The sequence below is a fragment of the Aquarana catesbeiana genome, linkage group LG10 (assembly GCF_042186555.1).
Source record: "Aquarana catesbeiana isolate 2022-GZ linkage group LG10, ASM4218655v1, whole genome shotgun sequence".
Taxonomy (NCBI): domain Eukaryota; kingdom Metazoa; phylum Chordata; class Amphibia; order Anura; family Ranidae; genus Aquarana; species Aquarana catesbeiana.
The window spans coordinates 39,858,614-39,878,965 of record NC_133333.1 but is presented as its reverse complement, the minus strand read 5'-3'; the positions used below and the strand labels follow the sequence as shown (position 1 = coordinate 39,878,965).

Below are 20,352 nucleotides of genomic sequence, written 5' to 3'. Positions count from 1 at the left end.
ACAGAACTGGTCACGCTGAAGCAACCAATTCTTGGTCCATGAACTCCTCCCCACCCTGTTCATGGACTGGACTTGTGTCAAGGTCAGGACCCCAACACCAAGCCCCCGCACAGCACGAACTCTATGAGGAGTACGCATACGAAACATGGCTAGAAAACGGTCGGCTGCTCAGAACGAAGTAACAGAACGCACTGAAGAACAGCAAGGCCTGTGAAGAGCGACCTGAAAAACAGCAACGAGCAGGCAAGATCACACAGAAAACTCCGATACGAACTGACTGCACGCACTGAAGAGCAGATACAAACCCACAAGCACAAACTGAACGTCAGAAAACGATCTGAAAGCCACGAGCCTGAAAAAGCGCGAATCGTCTCTCACCAAACTTTTACTAACACGAGATTAGCAAAAGGAGCCCAAAGGGTGCCACGCTTGGTTCTGAACCGGCCTTTTCTAGTCTCGTCGTACGTGGTGTACGTCACCGCGTTCTTGGCGATCGGAAATTCCGACAACTTTGTGCGACTGTGTGTATGCAAAACAAGTTTGAGCCAACATCCGTCGGAAAAAATCCGAGGATTTTGTTGTCGGAATGTCCGAACAAAGTCCGACCGTGTGTACGGGGCATAAGACTTTTGGTAATGAGGCTGTTTGGCTCCTGGCGGGCTACAGAATTTGGAAGAAGTATTTACAAGTGTAATGCCCTGTACACAAGGTCGGATTTTCCGACGGAAAACGTGCGATCAGAGCTTGTTGTCGGAAATTCCCACTGTGTGTGGGGTCCATCGGACTTTTTCCATCGGAATTTCCGACACACAAAGTTTGAGAGCAGGCTATAAAGTTTTCCGACTACAAAATACGTTTGCGTAAATTCCAACCGCGTGTGGACAATTCCGACGCACAAAGTGCCACGCATGCTCAGAATAAATTAAGAGACGAAAGCCATTGGCTACTGCCCCGTTTATAGTCCAGACGTACGTGTTTTACGTCACCGCGTTCAGAACGATCGGATTTTCCGACAACTTTGTGCGACCGTGTGTATGCAAGACAAGTTTAAGCCAACATCTGTCAGAAAAAATCCATGGATTTTGTTGTCGGAATGTCCGATCAATCTCCGATCGTGTGTACAGGGCATGAAACTTAGGGAGGTTAGAGGCGAGAACAGAAAGCACAGTTATCTTTTAAAATAAATCATAGTAGCCCACAGACTAGCACAGTGTTTCTCAACCTTTTTTCAGTCGAGGCACCCATTAACATTATGGACGTTTTACATAATGCGGCAGCATTGACACACATAGGACATCCAACATTAGAGGTGATTGATTCTTGCAAAACAAATACAGTGCCTTGAAAAAGTATTCATGCCCCTTGAAATGTTCCACATTTTGTCATGTTACAACCAAAAAACGCAAATGTAGATGTATAGCACCCTGGAGTTTAGTCAGGGTTGCTCCTCAAAATTTACTTGCCAGGAATAGTTATCTTGGCTAATTGTTAGAGATCCATTGATTTCTCCCTAAGTTTGGCCTTGCTGCACTTTTCTCTTCTACCACTAGGTGGCCGGGTACTAGCTACGAGAAGGGCAACGCAAGGTCAGATTACGAGTATATGGGGGTGTCTCAGCCAATGGGCTTTTTTTTTTTTTTTTAAATCCCTTGGCCGCTGGGAAAGCCTATATATTTGGGTGGAGTCAGGAGATCTGTGTTCTGTGCCACCTGAATGGCTGTCTGGGTGGACATGTGTTGTACTGCCTGGTCTGCTAGGCTGGAGATTGGGCATATCCCGGGCACATCTGGCTGCCAGGCTATCTGAGGGCCTATCCAGAAGCAGGAGAGCAGTGCAGGGTTGAGATTGCGGCTTGCAGTCCAACCAGATGGTTCTGCCGGCTGGAGAACCTGTCGTGGTCAGAGGTAGAAGCGAAGCTGTCGCTACTAAGGGACCAACCACCTTATTACCAGGGACCACAGTAAATAACTGAAGCAAGTACCGGGGCAGCATTCTCACCAACCGGGGACAGTGAAGAATCGGGAAAGTTCAGTGGGTATCAAGCCAGGTACGGTGGTGACGCTTGCAGAGCAGCCTTGTGTGTCAAACCAGGGACCGAGCAGGCCAGTGGGGTGAAGCTTGAGAGATATCTTGAGTGCCAAGCTAGGGACCCAACAGAGAGGCGGGAGTGACACTTGGGGAAGATACCACTGTGAAGATTGGAGGAGCTCAAGGGATTCAGTGGCAGTGAATCAGCGGGTCTAGTGAGAGACCAGGAGCTCAGTGGGCTGAAGAACCATAAGCAGTGATTGTAGTGGAAGTGAAAGTAAATGTTACGCTTTGTGTTAGGAATTGTTGAAGACTGTTACCATAGGAGACAGAACTCCTCCACGTGCAGATGTGGCGTCTTGCTGAATGCCTTTCCCTGCATGGCTGTCCTCCTATTGAAGTCTCGTTAAGAGAAATAAGAGGAATAAAAATCTCTTTTGCATTCAAGAAGTGTCTAGCGCCCAATTACTTTAACCACCTTGCACCCACAATGCCTCACAATCCACTATAGACAGAAGGATGTCAGCTATCTCTGGCCCTGGAGGTTCTCATTAGACCAAAGGAGGCCTGGGACCTTGCTACATATTTTTGGGGGATTTTATGTGATAGACCAATACAAAGTGGTGCATAATTGTGAAGTGGAAGGAAAATGATAAATGGTTTTCCAAAATTTTTACAAATAAATATCTGAAAAGTGAGGCATGCATTTGTATTAAGCCCCCTTTACTCTGATACCGCTAACTAAAATCTAGTGTAACCAATTGCCTTCAGAAGTCACCTAATTAGTAAACAGAGTCCACCTGTGTGTAATTTATTCTCAATATAAATACAGCTATTCAATCCATCATCTGAAAATGGAAAGAGTATGGCACAAAGGCAAACCTACCAAGACATGGCCGTCCACCTAAACTGACAGGCTGGCAAGGAGAGCATTAATCAGAGAAGCAGCCAAGAGACCCATGGTAACTCTGGAGGAGCTACAGAGTTCCACAGCTCAGGTGGGAGAATCTGTCCACAGAATAACTATTAGTCGTGCTCTCCACAAATCTGGCCTTTATGGAAGAGTGGCAAGAAGAAAGCCATTGTTGAAAGAAAGCCATAAGAAGTCCCATTTGCAGTTTGCGAGGAGCCATGTGGGGGACACAGCAAACATGTGGAAGAAGGTGCTCTGGTTAGATGAGACCAAACTTGAACTTTTTGGCCTAAAAGAAAAACGCTATGTGTGATGGAAAACTAACACTGCACATCAACCTGAACACACCATCCCCATCATGAAACATGGTGGCAGCATCATGTTGTGGTGATGCTTTTCTTCAGTAGGGACAAGGAAGCTGGTCAGAGTTGATGGGAAGATGGATGGAGCCAAATACAGGGCAATCTTAGAAGAAAACCTGTTAGAGTCTGCAAAAGACTTGTGACGGGGCGGAGGTTCACCTTCCAGCAGAACAAGGACCCTAAACATACAGTCAGAGCTGGAATGGTTTAGATCAAAGCAAATTTGTGTGTTAGAATGGCCCAGTCAAACGCCAGACCTAAATCCAATTGAAAATCTGTGTCAAGACTTGAAAATTGCTGTTCACAGACGCTGTTCATCCAATCTGACAGAGCTTGAGCTATTTTGCAAAGAAGAATGGGCAAAAAATGTCACTCTCTAGATGTGCAAAGCTGGTAGAGACATCCCCAAAAAGTCTTACAGCTGTAATTGCAGTGAAAGGGGGTTCTACAAAGTATTGGCTGAATATAAATGCACGCCACACTTTTCAAATATTTATTTGTAAAAAAATTGGAAACCCATTTATCATTTTCTTTCCACTTCACAATTATGTGCCACTTTGTGTTGGTCTATCACATAAAATCCCAATAAAATACATTTACGTTTTTGGTTGTAACATGACAAAATGTGGAAAAGTTCAAGGGGTAGGAATACTTTTTCAAGGCACTATACACTTTTGTACACTATTACTGACTAGTATTCCAGTGTTTCCCCTCTCCCTCAGTTTCTCTCCATCACTCAGCTAATGTGCCCCCGGTGTTGACGGAGAGGGGCAGGGGAGGGTCAAACAAGGAGGCTATGCAGGCGATTACCAAACTTCTTATCAACACTGATGACATCACTGGTTGTTAGGATGCCGGTGGATGGAAGGTTGAAATGGTGCACAATAAAAACCTGTGGCTTTGTGTAACTAAAAGGCAGGCTTTATCCACCTGCTGGCTTGTATACATTTTTGGGCAATTTCTAGGCATTTTGCCAAGGCTCCCCTAAAGAAACCTCAAGGCACCCTGGTTCAAAAAGGCTGGGCTAGCCTATATGTAAAAAAAGAAAAAATGGAACAAAGTAGTGTTCCAAAGAAGAGCTGTAAGGAAGACCAACCACGGAATATCAAATTTAGAAAATAGCTTTATTGACATTACAAGTGTAAAATATGGCCACTGTAAATGTTGAATAAACATAGCAATGGGGCTATCCCCCCAGTATACCCAATAAAAAAAAACACCTACAGACAAAAATGACAACGTTGTTACAATATGGCGCCAACCACAGGGCACCACTCATACACAGACATGCAAGGACCAGCTATGGGGGGAATGAAGCTGCTAGCAAAAGGAAAGGGGGTGGTGCTTGTTCTTGATCCTCAGTAATCAATCATTGCTAATTACGCAGGCTGGGTAAACTGGCTGTTGGCATACTATGTGTGTATGCCTGAACTACACAGTTCCTTGTCCTGTATAGCATGTCAAAACAGTGTTCAATGATGGGGTAAGTCCACTAGATGTATAAAGGACGATGAGGGGAGAGATAAACGGTTATAAGTATAAGTTGCCCAGAGGCTCTCACCACTCCGGAGTCATGGCTACAGAGGCCATAGTAGTAGGGACCCGTTCCCCTCAGGGTTCAACCTGTAGATGTACCGTGGTATCAGCTGATGGAAAAAAGGCTGCTGTAGTTCATCAGCGTGTGTCAGTCTTATGTATAGCGTCCATTCACAAAGCATCCGATCGGAAGTGAGGAAAGGTGGCTACGGAAGCCCACAGGTGGATGCAAAGCAGGCTCGTCCAGTCACCAGGTTTGGTGTTTAACTCACACACTTGCTGGAACGCATGATGAAATGTGGTGGATCGTAGGGCTGGGTGGGCGCTGCCTACGTCAACGCGTTTCGCACACGAGACCGTGCGCTTCGTCAGGACGTTTGACGTACGTTCTCTTACTCCTTTGAAAGGGACTTCTGCCCAATCAATGTTGATGTCAGAATTTCATTTTGAGGCCATCTTGTGGTGACAGATCATATTGCAGTGATTAAAAAACAGGTAAAAGGTGGAGAAAATTGCTGTTAAACTGACAGTGTTGTTTGCATCATATAGTCGGGGCAGATCTGCATGGGACAAAGGCTTAGATCCCAATCATTCACACAGAGCCAATCAGGGATAAGCGAATTTATTCAACATTTACAGTGGCCAAATTTTACACTTGTAATTTCAATAAAACTATTTTCTAAATTTGATATTCCATGGTTGATCCTCCTTACAGCTCTTCTTTGGGACAATACTTTGTTCCATTTTTTCTTTTTTCACATTTTGACTTATTTGAGCTCTGGAGGTATCCCGTCTCACTGACGAACTGGCTATTATCATTAATATATGTTGCTAGTATGCAACCTAGGAAAGTGGATTGCATGTTTGTTCTTAATTCATCTAATGGGCTAGCCTATACTATCTGCCCGCAGATCTTGATACTTGATGAGTAGGTCCCTGGTGACTGGTCAGCTAGGCATAAAAAGTCACTTTGTGAATTGGTAGATTGAGTGCCCAGTACTGAACATATCTTCGACAGTCTGGTGGCACTCCAAGGAAGGTCGGTATGAACCAAGATTCTTTTTAAAGCAATTAAGTATTTCAACCCCACAGCACGCAAATCTAAGGCACCTAAGCTTAGCTTAGTGTGTAGTGAACAGTTCCTTAAACTCAGAAAGTACAGTATGTGGTGTCCATAATATCTCACCCCACACTTGCTGAGCGCTATGTACCACCATCTCTCACGGACGGACCGGAAGCTCCTCCCACTGTTGCAGCTCAAGTAGCTCTGCCCATTCTCTTTTGTCACCTGAAGAAAGAAGGCCAACATGGGTACAGTCAGACTAGGAAATTTAATTTTATCCAACACACAACCAACAAAGTGTGGTTGAGTCCTATGAAATTAGAGAAAAAAGGTTAACCACATCTGAACATCTCTTATTTGCGCCATCTTGGTTTGCTAGATATATCATCTAAAGTGTCTTGTCATATATGTTCAATATGTGCAAAAAATACCTGACTTTCTGTGGTATCTGCCTCTAATGACTGTTATCAGTTACCATTATTCTCTCTCTGATCTACAGAACATCTTCCTGTATTATAGAAAAGATGAGAGGGGTAAGTGTTCTCGAATTCCATTTTGAGATGAAAAAGCTGTTCCTCCATAGATACAGTTTAGTGAGTGAGCACTGTCACCTTAGGGCAGGGATTTTGTTACTAGCAAATCACCAGGTGAAAATAAAGAATATGTTAGAAACTCGACAAAAAACTGAATGCAACCACCACATCTAAGAACTGGAAAGCTACAATATACATACATTTTTATCCTTGGGTTTACACATACATTAAGGTGGTTGTGAACCTCAGACATGAAATATGAACAAAGTATATCCCTCTATAGTGTGTACTTGTCTCAATTAAGAGCACAAAGTTTCATTTCTGTCTGGTCCTTCATTTCTCTGCTATCAGCACAAGTCGCTTCTGACAATTTTTCCTGAAACCAAGTGAAAAATGGTGACAGGGGAGGGATCTTCAGCTGATTGACAGCCTCGGCTCTGTTCCTGTGTGGAGGGGGGTGTCCTTTCCTTCCAATTGGCTGTCAGTGCTCTATTTACTGAGCTCTGCAGAGTATAACTTCAGCTCTCCGCCCCTTTTTTCTGAAATCTCAGACAAGCTTTAAAATTGAACAAATGTAGAGAATAAAGAGCTACAGATAGACAGGTACAATATATGTAGGAGGATTTGTTTAATTTCTGTTTATCCCCCAAGGCCAGTCACTTCACTGGGTATATTTGAGGGTTTACAACCACTTTAAAAGCTAAAGAGATGCCCCTTCAAGCTATCCTCATAATGTTAATTTTATCGTAACAAAATATCAATATATTAAAAGAATCAGCATATAGTGTATACCCCAAAAATACTTGAAGTGTTACTAAACCACTAAACCCAGGAGCCTGCATTCACTATATCTGGTCTCCCACAGTACACAGAACATGGAAATGCACATATTTTCGTAAATGTAAACTGCTAAATACCTTTTCTCATCAGCAGTATATTGCAGTCTTGTACCTTCTATCAGTGTCTGGTTAAAGCTTTTAGGAGGAGCTTTCATTCTCCTCTGACTGTCCTATAAGGCTGCATGACCCCTGACTTTCTGTCTGGACAGTGCTGATTGGCCCTGTACTGATCACATGCACTCTCCCAAAAAAAAATAAAACTCTCTAGCAATGCACACCAAACTGAGCATGTGCAGAGTGACTCCAAAGGCTCTGTCTTATCAGGAGATGGATTGGGGACAGTAAAGGAAGGGGAAGATCATAGAAGACAGGATCAAAAAGCCTTTTTACACAATGCGGAGGATTACCCCTTAGGTTCCACAGTGAGTATAACAGGCTAAATAGATGTAAAGAATAAGAGGCTTGAACACCATGTAATGAGTATATACCTGAAATGGTGGTGATTGCAGTTCAACCCCGAAAGTGAGTATAACAAGCATGCTTTACTGCATTTATAGACTGATTTTACTGTTGTGGGTTTAGTAACACTACTCCTCCAACAATGTTCACACCAATGTTAATAACAGACAACATTGTCCATTACCCCATCTTTCTTACCCCATCCCCCTAATTTCTGTCTGCCAACTCAGCTAAGATATCTCAAATATCCTAAATTAAAATGAGGTCTTGTATGCCACTGATAGTTCTTCATGAAGAGTAATAATTGTATATATTAAGAACTATGATAGTTCTGTAAAAATAGATAACGTCAAGTTGTATAATTTCTATTCACAATAAAGACCATCCATACTGTTGTCCTTTATACAGTTCTATGTATAAAAAAATAAAAATTAATATTCCATTGCACAAAATTCAACCAAATGGCTGTCACTATGTTTACTCAAACATAGGTAGCCCTAACTTCTATATGATCATGGAAAAAAAAATCCCAAGTGACATAGTGATTGACGTGGATTGCTTAAAAAGATGGTAAAAAGTTTCCCTCTTAATAAGCTCCGCAACAGTTTTTTCATACTGGAACATAGAAATATTTGTAGTATTAGCTTCCTGTTTAAGCCATATGGACACAAGCAATATAAACTATAAATCCACTGAGCCTCCTTCTGTAGAAGGAGTTTGTCTAAATCGTCCTGTCTATTTGACAGCTGTAGTTAGAAAATCCCTTTGATATTTTTTATCTCCTTTTTCTGATAAGATGCACCATCGGTGTATGACTGCAAGAGGGAGTAAGTTCTCTTGTTGGTTCGTTAATAATAAAAAACAAGATGTATTATTCCTTAAAGACCACAGGGGGGTGCACCTTAAGAAATTCTATAAAAGAATGGGGGAAGGGGAGTAAAAGAAAGATATGTCCTGACGAGGTCGCCATTTGAAATGAAACACGTAGACGCCACGCGTATACACACTGCCTCCTATTCATCCACGTGGGAAAAGATTATTGATATTCATTCGTAGAGGAGACTATGCACGTGTAAGCTCTCTATTTTATTGATTAAAGTATAAGTCCACTCTAACACTAAAATCTCTAAATCTACAGGCATCCACAATCTAAGACTAACCTATTTAGCCCTGTAAAGAAAAAATGGCTAAACATAACTTTTTTGAAGCCGCTCAGGTCCGGTCCCATGCTTAACTGTCAGTTGTGACTTTGCTGCGGAGGTGGGTGCAGAAGAGGCAGCCAACAATGGAAGCCCCAAAGTAACGTAACTCTATGGGTGGCGTCACTTCCCATTCATTTCACAGCCGTTGCCAGCTGTCTCTTCTGCAGTGCTTCCGCTGCTGGAGCGGCTTCAAAAAAGGTATGTGTAGGGATTTCTTCTTTACAGGGCTAGATAGGTTAGTGTTAGATTGTGGATGCCTGTAGATTTTGAGATTTTAGTGTTAGGGTGGACATCCACTTTAAAGGGGTTGTAAGCCCTCGCCGTTTTTTACCTTACGCATTCTATGCATTAAGGTGAAAAACATTTTTTAATGCAGCAGTGCCCCTGAGCCCCCCTTATACTTACCTGAGCCCAGAAATTCCACTACGGGATTGAGCACACCAGCTCCGGCCAGTATCTTGTGTCCCGATTGGATAGATTGATAGCAGCGCAGCCATTGGCTCCCGCTTCTGTCAATCAAATCCAATAACGCGGGCACTGGGGGGCGGGGCCGAGTCATACATTCGGCAGCTATGGACGCCGAATGATTAACTCGGGAGCGCTCCCGCAGGGTAACCCCCCCGGGAGAGCGCTTCTCCTAGGGGGTTATTTGATGTGGGGAGGAGCCGAGAAGTCCGCCCGGGGACCCCAGAAGACCAGGTTTGGGGCCACTCTGTGCAAAACGAGCTGCACAGTGGAGGTAAGTATGATATGTTTGTTATTAAAAAAAAAAAAACCCTTACAATCACTTTAAGTTTAACATATTGTGAGCTTGGCAGCCTCCAATGTTTACCTTATTAATAATTCAAAGTTTGGTTTAAATACCTCTTCATCTCTTGAAGTGGTAGTTAGGAATCTCCACCCTCCCCACAGGAAGGAGCACCTTAAGAAACTATATAAAAGAATGGGGGGAAGGGAAGTAAAAGAAAGATATGTCCTAACGAGGTCTCCAGTTGAAATGAAATGCGTAGACACCACGAGTATACACACTGCCTCCTAGTCATCCACGTGGATGAACACATGCCAGCAATACAGCGAGTGGCATGCAGCATTTGTCTTCACTCGATCTAACGGGTGAGATTTGGGGCACAACTGTCTTCCAGATGCAAGACGAGAAAGGATTATTGATATTCAATTGCAGAGGAGACTATGCATAAGTAAGTTCCCTATTTAATTAAGTATAACATATTGTGAGCCTGGCAGCCCTCCAAGGTTTACATTAATAATAATTCAAAGTTTGGTTTAAATGCCTCTTTAACATTTGGAGACGTTAGGAATCTCCATCCTCCCCACCATGGTACAAATTAAAGTTTTTTTTGAATGGCTCATCCAAAAAATAGTGAAGCAGAAGAGGAAAGGAGAGCCAACTTCAAAAAAGGAATGGTACAGAATCCCAGCAGCAGAGCGAGTTTAAAACTCGATTTAGATTGCATGGACATCTAATAATAAAAAGTTAATCAGAAAGTAGAATATAGTGACACTTAAGTCATATATTCATGCGGGAATAATCCACCCAGGGATTAAAGGAAATCTCACCAGTAGACCATCTGTGGAATGAGCGCTTCCTAGACAAATGGAAGGGGGGATGTATCAACCATAGACTTTGTGTTCTAGGATTGATAGTAGCTGAGAAAAAAATACATTTACAGGAACTGGAGGAGTCTATTGAATCCAGTGTGTTAAGACTGAATGAATTTAAAGATCTTCTCAACTTTAAAAACTGAATAAGTCTCTTTGAAAGGAGGTAAAAGACCAAAAGGAAGAAGAAGAACAAAAGAGTAGCAAACAAAAGAAATATCTACGTGACTTGCAGGACTGGGAAACCAGAGATATTTTTGATTTAAAAGGACACAAGTAGAATCAGGTCCAGAAATAGATATAGACAGAGATCTCTAGAAGGAAATAGTACAAGACAGGAGAATCAGGTATGAATTTTAGACACTGAAAAATTGAAAAAGAAAAAGAGGAAGGAAAACAGCATATTAATTTTTTTAGAAATAGAGTTGATGAGAGGACCCTGTTTCTCTCTTTGATGGGGGGGTTAAGCTTTGTGTCAACTGATGGGAGAGATGAAGTGGACATTTACAAAGAGTTGTGTAAATTTCTAGAGTTGATCTAAAACTCCCTTATAGTAAAGAACCAACAAAGAATAAATATACATTGTGAGGGAATGAATGGATCAAACATCTAAAAATATCAGTCATATTTTTTCCTACAAACTTCTAGATATCCCTCAGTCCTTCTAAATATCCTTCCATCCACCAATCTGAGAAAGAAATAATAAAATCCCACCACCTAGAAAAAACAAAGTAACTATTAAACCTAAAGTAACAGACTGGAAAGTACAAGGGAAATAAACATTTTCAAGGGTGGAGAGATTAGCTTCAGAAGATCTTAAATTCAGACAGAATGTAATCATTAAACCCAATGATAAGAGGAAATATAGGATTATCAATATGAGTAAAATTACATTATGGAAGTCTTCAGACAATTAAAAGACCTTTCCTGTTATGAGATGATAGATGATGATTCCTTTCCTGAATTAGTGAGAAAACTAAATAAGAAATTGCATTTGGCCTGCCATGAGGGACAATTCTCTAAAATATGGGGGGATACCTTACAGTGGAGGAATACAATATCCCTGCTTTTTATAGAATAACAAAAGTGCACAAATGTATGAGTTACCCTCCTGGCAGGGCAATTGTTTCCAGAATAGGTAGCCCTCTAGAGTGAGTGGGAAAATTCACCCATAAAAAATGTGACACCTATTGGTAACAGACCTTCCACTGTTTGTGTTGGATACTGGAGATATTTTTGGCAAAATTCATAAATTAAGAATCCCTGAGGATTGCTTCCTCGTGGGGGTAGATGCAGAGTGTCTGTATACAACCATATACCACAAGTTATGTTTTAAGGCTGTTACCAATTGGCTGGATCAGGGACACTTGCTAGTGGGATCTCATAACCCATTTGTGGTTGAATCACTGAAGTTTGCACTTTATAACAACTACTTTGTCTTCAATGGGTGATACTATAGACCAGGGTTAGGCAGGCTTGGAACTCCAGCTGTGGTGAAACTACAAATCCCATCATACCTCCACCTCTGGGAGTCATGCCTATGGCTTTTAGTGTCTTGCAATGTCTCATGGAATTTGTAGTTTTACCACACTTGGAGTGCCAAGGATGCTTACCCCTGCTATAGACAATAGAGGGGTTGCAATGGGTGCAGCATGCACTCAGGCCTATGCCTGGGTTGGCAGAAGCAAACCAATGTGTATGGCATGTGTAGGAATATACTCTCTTATGGGTCTGATACTTTTATGTTCTGGTGGCATGTCTAGGAGAAGTTGGTTAAATTTCCAGAAGAATTGACCATTAAAAAGTTCAATGTTTTTCTTACTTATAAATATAGTGAAAAAGTAATTAGAAATTAAAAATAACCTGGTAAATCAGTTGAGAACTACAACCTTTTGGAGGCCAACAGCCAGAAACACTCATCCACACTTACTCATCATACACGGCCCCTTCACAAAAAATGCAAAGGACTCATTAATAGGTTCAGATAAAGGGGCTATATACATGGGGTTATCTGTGCTAGTAAGATTAAGCACGGGAAAAAAGCCAGCAGGAATTATTGAACCCCATCATGAAAGTGGAAAACGAATGCCAGCTAGGTAAACTAAGATAAGAGATAACTAAATTTGGCACACCTCAAGAAATACTTTGTGACCTGTTACCTACATTTTGGCATATTCTTATGTTGTAGTGGGCCCTTATCAAAATCTGATGGTTTAACAGGCCACCAATCTTCGGGACATGTTATTCCACTATGGATACTCCCCTAAAAAGGTGTAGTCTACAAGTTACCTAATGGAATGTTTGGATGTGACCAGGGCCAGTGCTTAACTATCTCGCGCCCTAGGCAAGACTAGGGGAAGGGGTGCGACCGGTGTGTCATGAGTCCCGCCTTCCCAGCTGTGCCCACCTTCTCCGCCAACCTCATGCCCATCTCCACCTCCTCCGCTAACCTCATGCTTTCCTACTCTGCCTCTCCAGCTGTGCCCGCCTCCTCCGCTGACCTTATGCCCGCCTCCTCCGCCTCCCTAGCTCCCTCCACCTCCCCAGATGTGTCTGCCTTGTGTTCCCCGTCAGTGGGCAAGTCACCGGGCCGTGGTTCCGCACCCTAGGCAGTAGTGTGCCCTAGGCGGCTGCCTAGTTTGCCTAGTGGGAGCGCTGGCCCTGGATGTGACCATTGTCCTGTTTGTAAATTTTGTAAAAAAGACAGTTTTCTGGGCTAGCGGTCATTTTGACTGATACAAATGTACAAAACATATGTAAACTGCTGCTTAAACTGATGGTGCTTTATAAGTGCCTGTAATAATAATAATGATTATTATTTTAAGATGTTTTCAATACAGTCATTCATAAATTGTACGAGATAATTTGTGATTTATTATATAAAATGCCCTTGCAATAATATCTACATTGAGGGAACCAAAAGAGAACTGAAGGTTAGGGTACGGGAACGCTTGTATTTATCATAGGAAAAAAGATAAAAGCAATTCCATAACTCTTTGGTGAAAAGACTGAAATTTAAAGGGATTTTCCACCCACAGCTATCACACAGGTGTTAAGGGCAAACAATTAAAGAAAACATATTTATAATAGTATGGCACCAAAAAACATGTTTTCTCTTGGTAGACTAAGAGAACCATAGAAAAACATTCATGCAACTTGTGAAAGTGACTCTGTGGGACATGAAGTGACTCACGTAAGTTGATTTAATGCATTATAAGCAGATTCAGTGGGCTTTTCATAGTGCCTCGCAATTACACTGTGCAGACTTTCTCCTACTGGCCAGGATGTGTGGGTAAGGCTTCAGTAAAATCACTATAAGGACGGTCTTAGAAGCTGGGATAACATGATCTGTACATTGCAGGCTCAGCTGCATAGCCATTTAAGAGCTAAGAACAGAATAAACTATACAGATTTATATAGCAAAACCGCATGTGGATAGGATGAAAGCTTGGATGAAAATAAGAATCATTAGGCAGGTATGCTGTGCAACTTTAATGAGTTACAAAGCTACATTTTTATGTCTGACAGGAATGTACCTTTATACTAAACTATCCATGATTGTAATTTAGTAACCTGGCTGTAGTGCTTATCTGTTAGCTTTACTGGAGCAATTATACAGATTATAGTTTTCACCTATACTGGCTGCATGCTCCAGGTCAGCGATTCACTAAATAGACATGTGCAGAACGAAAAAAAAATCGTTTTGGATTCGTTAATTAACTTATTTTGTTTAGTTAAATCAGGTAAATTTGTTTTTGGTATCCATTCAGTTCAGTTTTGTTTATTCGTTTTTTAATTCAATTTGAAGTTTCCGAATTCGACCAAATTGAATTGAATTAGACCGAATTTCATTAAATTTGATCGAATTCAGAAAATTTGAATTCAAATTTATTTTTATTCGAATGCGGCTGCCGAATTTTTCACATCTAATGCCCCGTACACACGGTCGGATTTTCCGACGAAAAATGTGTGATAGGACCTTGTTGTCGGAAATTCCGACCGTGTGTAGGCTCCATCACACATTCTCCATCGGATTTATCGACACACAAAGTTTGAGAGCTTGCTATAAAATTTTCCGACAACAAAATCCGTTGTCGGAAATTCCGATCGTGTGTACACAAATCCGACGGACAAAGTGCCACGCATGTTCAGAATAAATAAAGAGATGAAAGCTATTGGCCACTGCCCCGTTTATAGTCCCGACATACGTGTTTTACGTCACCGCGTTCATAATGATCGGATTTTCCGACAACTTTGTGTGACCGTGTGTATGCAAGACAAGTTTGAGCCAACTTCCATCGGAAAAAATCCTAGGATTTTGTTGTCGGAATGTCCGAACAAAGTCCGACCGTGTGTACGGGGCATAAGACGTGCAATATGCTTTGTTGACTCTAGAATACCATTGTTTCTGTGTGCCACACCTCCTTTGTTACGTTAGGTGTACGCCCACGCGTTATCTACCTTAAGTTTATGCCATTCTTCTGCTGTAACTCCTGTGAATTGATGTATTTTGTTATTATATGTTAAGTGTCTGTTAAAACTCAATAAACAGATGTGTAAAAAAATTGTAAAAAATTGCAATATGTTTAGACTTCATATTCGTTCCAAATCCAAATTTATTTTGATTTGAATTTTAGTATTTCAGACAAATTTAATTTATTATGTTATTTCGGAGGATTCCTTAACATTCGTTACTATTGTAATTCGGAATCCGGATACATCCGAATTTCTGAATAACGAAATATTTCCGGAACGAAACGATTTGCACATATCGATCACGAAGTACTGAAGCCAAAGGATTGTCTTGACAACCAGGCAACTAGCAGCTTCCTAAAGAAATTAGCAATCAAGCCATGTCAATGATGTGTTTAGTTTCAATTGATAAAAAAAGGAGAGAAGGCTTTAACAGAGTTCACGTTATTTATTAAGGGCCTTACCAGACAGCCAGACCAAACATACTGTGTTGTCAGGTTAATCACTTGATTGTTCTCTGGCCGGATCACAGACTCCTTCATCAGGCAGTCCTACAGAAAAGAGCACCAGTTGTAATACAGTTATCATTCAACAGATAATGCATGTCCCAAAATTTAGCTTCTAGCTCCAACTAACCTTGTTCCCATTTTTATACACCGCGGGCCACTGAGATGGGTCATCAAAGTACAGCAGAATGTTCTGGCAGCACTTAGCCTGTAAAAAAACGTGAAAGTATGAGTAAGGGTGTGGCAAGGGGTAGGCCCTACGGCTAAAAGTCTTTATAATAAAGCAAACCTGTTTTTCTCATATTGGTAAAGTGTACCATCAACCAATTTCTCTTTGTGGTCCCATTGGGAGATTTTCCCAACATGTCATCAGGAAGTTTGAACCCCCATTAGCTTCCTTTTCCTTTCAATGTTCCTTTTGAAGATTTTCCTTTGTTTTTAATCTAGCTCAGTGATGGCGAACCTTGGCACCCCAGATGTTTTGGAACTACATTTCCCATGATGCTCATGCACTCTGCAGTGTAGTTGAGCATCATGGGAAATGTTGTTCCAGAACATCTGGGGTGCCAAGGTTCACCATCACTGATCTAGGTCATAATCTTACCAATAAGGAGGTGAGGTGGTGGAGATTTGGACTGTGGTGTAGGTGAGTATTCCAATCTGCTGTGGAAGTTCATTTGGAGAAGCTCTCAAGTACACAAACAGCCCTTGGAACATTTCAACATTTGTATTAAAGGGCATCAACATATTGTTGAGAGTCCAGATAGAGTGTTTTGATCATAGTAATCATTTTAGGAAGAGTCACTGTGATTTAGGGAATCTAAGAGGCCCCCTTCATCACTGCTTGACAATACTGGACTAGAAAAGATGGTCTGAACGAAAAGTTTGCAGATCTTGGAGTTATAATGCAGCAGGGGTCTCAAACTGGCGGCCCTCCAGTTGCGAAACTACAAGTCCCATGAGGCATTGCAAGGCTGACAGTTACAAGCTCCCACAGGCAAAGGCATGATGGGACTTGTAGATTTGCAACAGCTGGAGGGCCGCCAGTTTGAGACCCCTGTAATACAGCATTAAATCTGTTCCGTTTATCGGTCAGGCAGCAACCTCTTGAAACTGCCAAAATATAGTCAATGCTTTTGTATAGAATTTGGTCAATAAACTCTGTCTGGCCTGTCAAGAATATCTTGACCTTCTCTTCTCTGCATACTTGAGATCTTACTAATGATGCCACAAACAGTAATGAAACCAGACAGATGTTCTAACCCTCAATATTCTTTCCAAAACCTAAAAAAGTTTTGGCCAAAGTTAAATTTAAAGTGAGGAACTAACCACTGAGTGGTTCCCAGCAGGAAACACAATTAACTAGCACAAAGAAAATGCAGCAAACATAGAAATGTCAAAGAAAAAAATAAGGCTCCTTCACATCTCTGTGCTACAGAGTGGTGAATTAGGGAAAACACAGCCTGCATAAGTTTTACAGTGTTTAATGTCAAGGAGGACAGGGAACCTTTGGCTTGGGCACCAAACACTACCAACTGACCCTTTTATGTTAGAGTTTCCTGTAGGCTAAAAGTGTATGATACAAAATGAGCACGGTGGTTGGTGACCATTGTGAAAGGTGCATGTTGTCTTAACTAGCATGGTTTGGGGGTACATGTACGGCAGCTTAAATTCCCATCTTTGACACAGACTTTAGAGTGTCCCTAATAGCGTACAATAGCTCTCACACACATTGGGTGAGCTCACAACCTCTACCAAATACTCTGAAAACCCCTCATGGGTAAATCACAGAAACAGAAGACAAAGGCGATCCAACAATCTGAAAAGTGGCCTGCCAAGAGGACACACTGAAGCAATACCTGACGAGGACTGTCTCTGCTGCATCCTCTCCACCTGTTTACCTGAATCTAGTTGTAGGAGGAGCAGCGTTGTGCGGAGTCCGTAATTCACACAGGCAGGTGCAATAAACATGTATTGAGAAAAATTCAAACACAGTTTACAACGAACCCGTGGGAAAGCCACCCGGCCAGGCACACTCACAGTTCAGTAGTGTGACAGGAGTAGATTCCAGTCGGAATGACAGCATCTGTTGCAAGGCGACTGAATGCGGCCCTTGACCACCTGGTCCCCAGTCGGAAGAATGTCCAGAAGAGATGAGGCCCTACTCTTACCCTCCTCATTTGGAATTTTCCCTAACACCCTTACTGTCCCTCACAGACGGAGTACCAGTCCCTACTCTGCCCACTCACCAGAGCGGGCCAAAACCCATGAGTCAGGTCCTTAAAAAGGCTCTGCCTGACCCAAGATGGCTGCTTGAGTCACATGGGGCAGCAGCATCCAATAGGATAGTTTCCCCAGTGAACCAGGAAACTATAGAGAAACCTTGATCCTCTTGACTTCCTCTCCAGCAACAGGACTGCTTCAGTGAGCACCCCCTACTGTGGAGAAATTAAACTGCACCTGCCTACATAGTGTTCACCAACCAGATGGAGGACATGGCTAAAGTAAATCGCTCATGCCTGGGAGACCACCGCCTTCCCCTTTCAATGGCTGCACTTGATGAGAAACTGAACGTACTTCTGCATAAGATCACTCAGTCAGTGGCTGCAGAGGTGGGCAAATTGGCAAAGAAGATGAAAACATCCTACAACAAGAAAATAAAGAAAACAGGGATTGGAGGCAAAATATCCACCTGCAAGGTACTTCTGAATTAAGGAGATTTTAAAAAATACCCCATTGGTCCGTTAATCTGGTTTTTACTATGCAAGTCCTGCTTGCATATACACCTTTTTTGCATTATTGTTGTACTACTCGTACACTCGTAACACCGTCTTGGCGTAATTTCTTATGTTTACCTTTTATGGCCTAACGAGATATACTGTATATATCTCAATAAAACTGTTACCTTAATATGAATCCTTCACAGACCTGATGCAGGTTATATTATTGACTTACTTATTTGACTTACAATGTCAAAGGGCTAAACTCTATCAAGAAATGATGGTTAGTGTTGGAAGAATTTAAGATATTAGTTGCTGATGTCATTTTCATACAGGAAACGCATTTTGCAAAATGCGTCTCCCTCAAACCTTCCTCTAAATACTTTACTGCATCAGTGCAGGACACCCTCTTACCCTAAATAATGTTTATGTACCAAATATTAAGCAGATTTCCTTTCTGCTCTCTGTGGTATAGTGATACTAAACACACACTGTTTAATTGACATTGTCCCTTCTCTTTCTGTATATGGATGATTGCACTGTAATTATTTTAATAAAAAAAATAAATCCAAGTACATTTTTCCTAATCAATATACAGCTGTCATATGACTCAGCACTCTCCTAGCCTGTCTGCAGGGAAACAAAAGCAGGGTGAGCTTCTAGTCCTCTGCTGCTGGTCACATGTTAAAAAAAAATTCTTTGGAATACAGAGTAAAAATAAATATCAATAAATTGTTTTAAGTTGTAATACAAATATATATTTGAAATCAAATATTTAATATTTTTTGGCAATAACATGGTGTGAGCGGATTTCTGGCATTTACAGATTATGTCACGCCCCTCCAGCGGGTGCCTTAGAATAAGAGGGAGGTGAAGCCTCCGTTAATCTACATGTAATATCCCACCCTTATTGTGTTTAGCTGGTTAGTTGGTATGGAGGAGGAGGGAGCGTGCTGTCATTTGCCACTGTGTATACGCCCACCAGTGTGACTCTATATTCACATGGGCTCCTAAGTCTGACTAAGGCCTTATAGGCTGAAACGCGTCAACTGACTTAATCTGCGTAATATGCGTCAATAAAATGAAGACATTTTAAGAGCCCACAACCGGAGTGCAGATTATTTTTTCTACATTACTCTACTCAGTCAAGGCTGAAACGTGTCAGCTGACTTAATCTGCGTTTGTTCACTGTGGCTATTCAATAAAATGAAGACATTTTAAGAGCAACAACCGGAGCGCGGATCATTTTTTCTAAATTTTGCACTCCAGTTTTAGTAAATCAACACCCCCATGTCTAGATTTCCAAGGCATTCAGTAGGGTGACCTGCTCTTATTCTCCACTTGATGCCTGGAGACCTACCAATAGACAATACACTTTCTGCTCACCAGTCTATAAATAATATAGATTGGATTATTTCTTCATTGTGTCTCCTCTCATTAACCATGTACTAGCCACAGACATAGAATCTATAACGTGGTCAGACCACGCACCAGTTACCTTGGATCTATCTTTTTCTCAATGCCACTGGAGACTACATGATTATTTACTGAAACATCTTTCTACACAAGAAGAGATGAGGAATGCTTTAAAAGAATTTTTCATCTGAGAAGACCTTAACCCTTTGGGAATCTCAAAAAACCCTTTTATTAGAGGCCATTGTATTTCTGCTGGCTCCCGCCTTAAAAAAAGACAATAAGCTAGCAAAAGATACCCTCCTTAAAAAGTTGCACGAAGATAAAAAAACAACTCTTAAAAACCCCTACCCTGAATTACTTTTACAAACCCCAGAATACAATCCTATAAAGTTAGCTTAAGCCCGCGATGTCGGCCGCCCGAGGCCGACCCATCCCTCGGCTCTCGGGTCCCGGCACCGCCATCCTAACTAAGGGAAACAGGCAGTGGAGCCTTGCGGCTTCACTGCCAGTTTCCTACTGCGCACGCGCGAGCGGTGCGGTGCTCTGTGAATGGTCCAGTGGTTTTCTGGGAACACACACAGTTCCCAGAAGGCAACGGGGCCGCTCACCGAGGAACAGGACACGCCGCGGAATAGGAAGAGGCAGATTAGGAAGACTGCCTAGCAACCTACCTACAGACCCACTG

The 20,352-nt window shown here is 41.9% G+C and overlaps 1 protein-coding gene across 1 annotated transcript in view; it reads right to left on the bottom strand.

Moving 5' to 3' along the window:
- The window catches only part of TMEM145 (transmembrane protein 145), a 198,498-nt gene that overhangs the window by 73,688 nt on the left and 104,458 nt on the right, over positions 1 to 20,352 (bottom strand). Inside the window, exons 3-5 of the mRNA XM_073602043.1 lie at positions 15,662 to 15,739; positions 15,490 to 15,576; positions 6,026 to 6,127 (exon numbers count right to left, since the gene is read on the bottom strand). Of these exons, the coding sequence (XP_073458144.1) occupies positions 6,026 to 6,127; positions 15,490 to 15,576; positions 15,662 to 15,739 (267 nt within the window). The remainder of the gene's footprint in view (positions 1 to 6,025; positions 6,128 to 15,489; positions 15,577 to 15,661; positions 15,740 to 20,352) is intronic.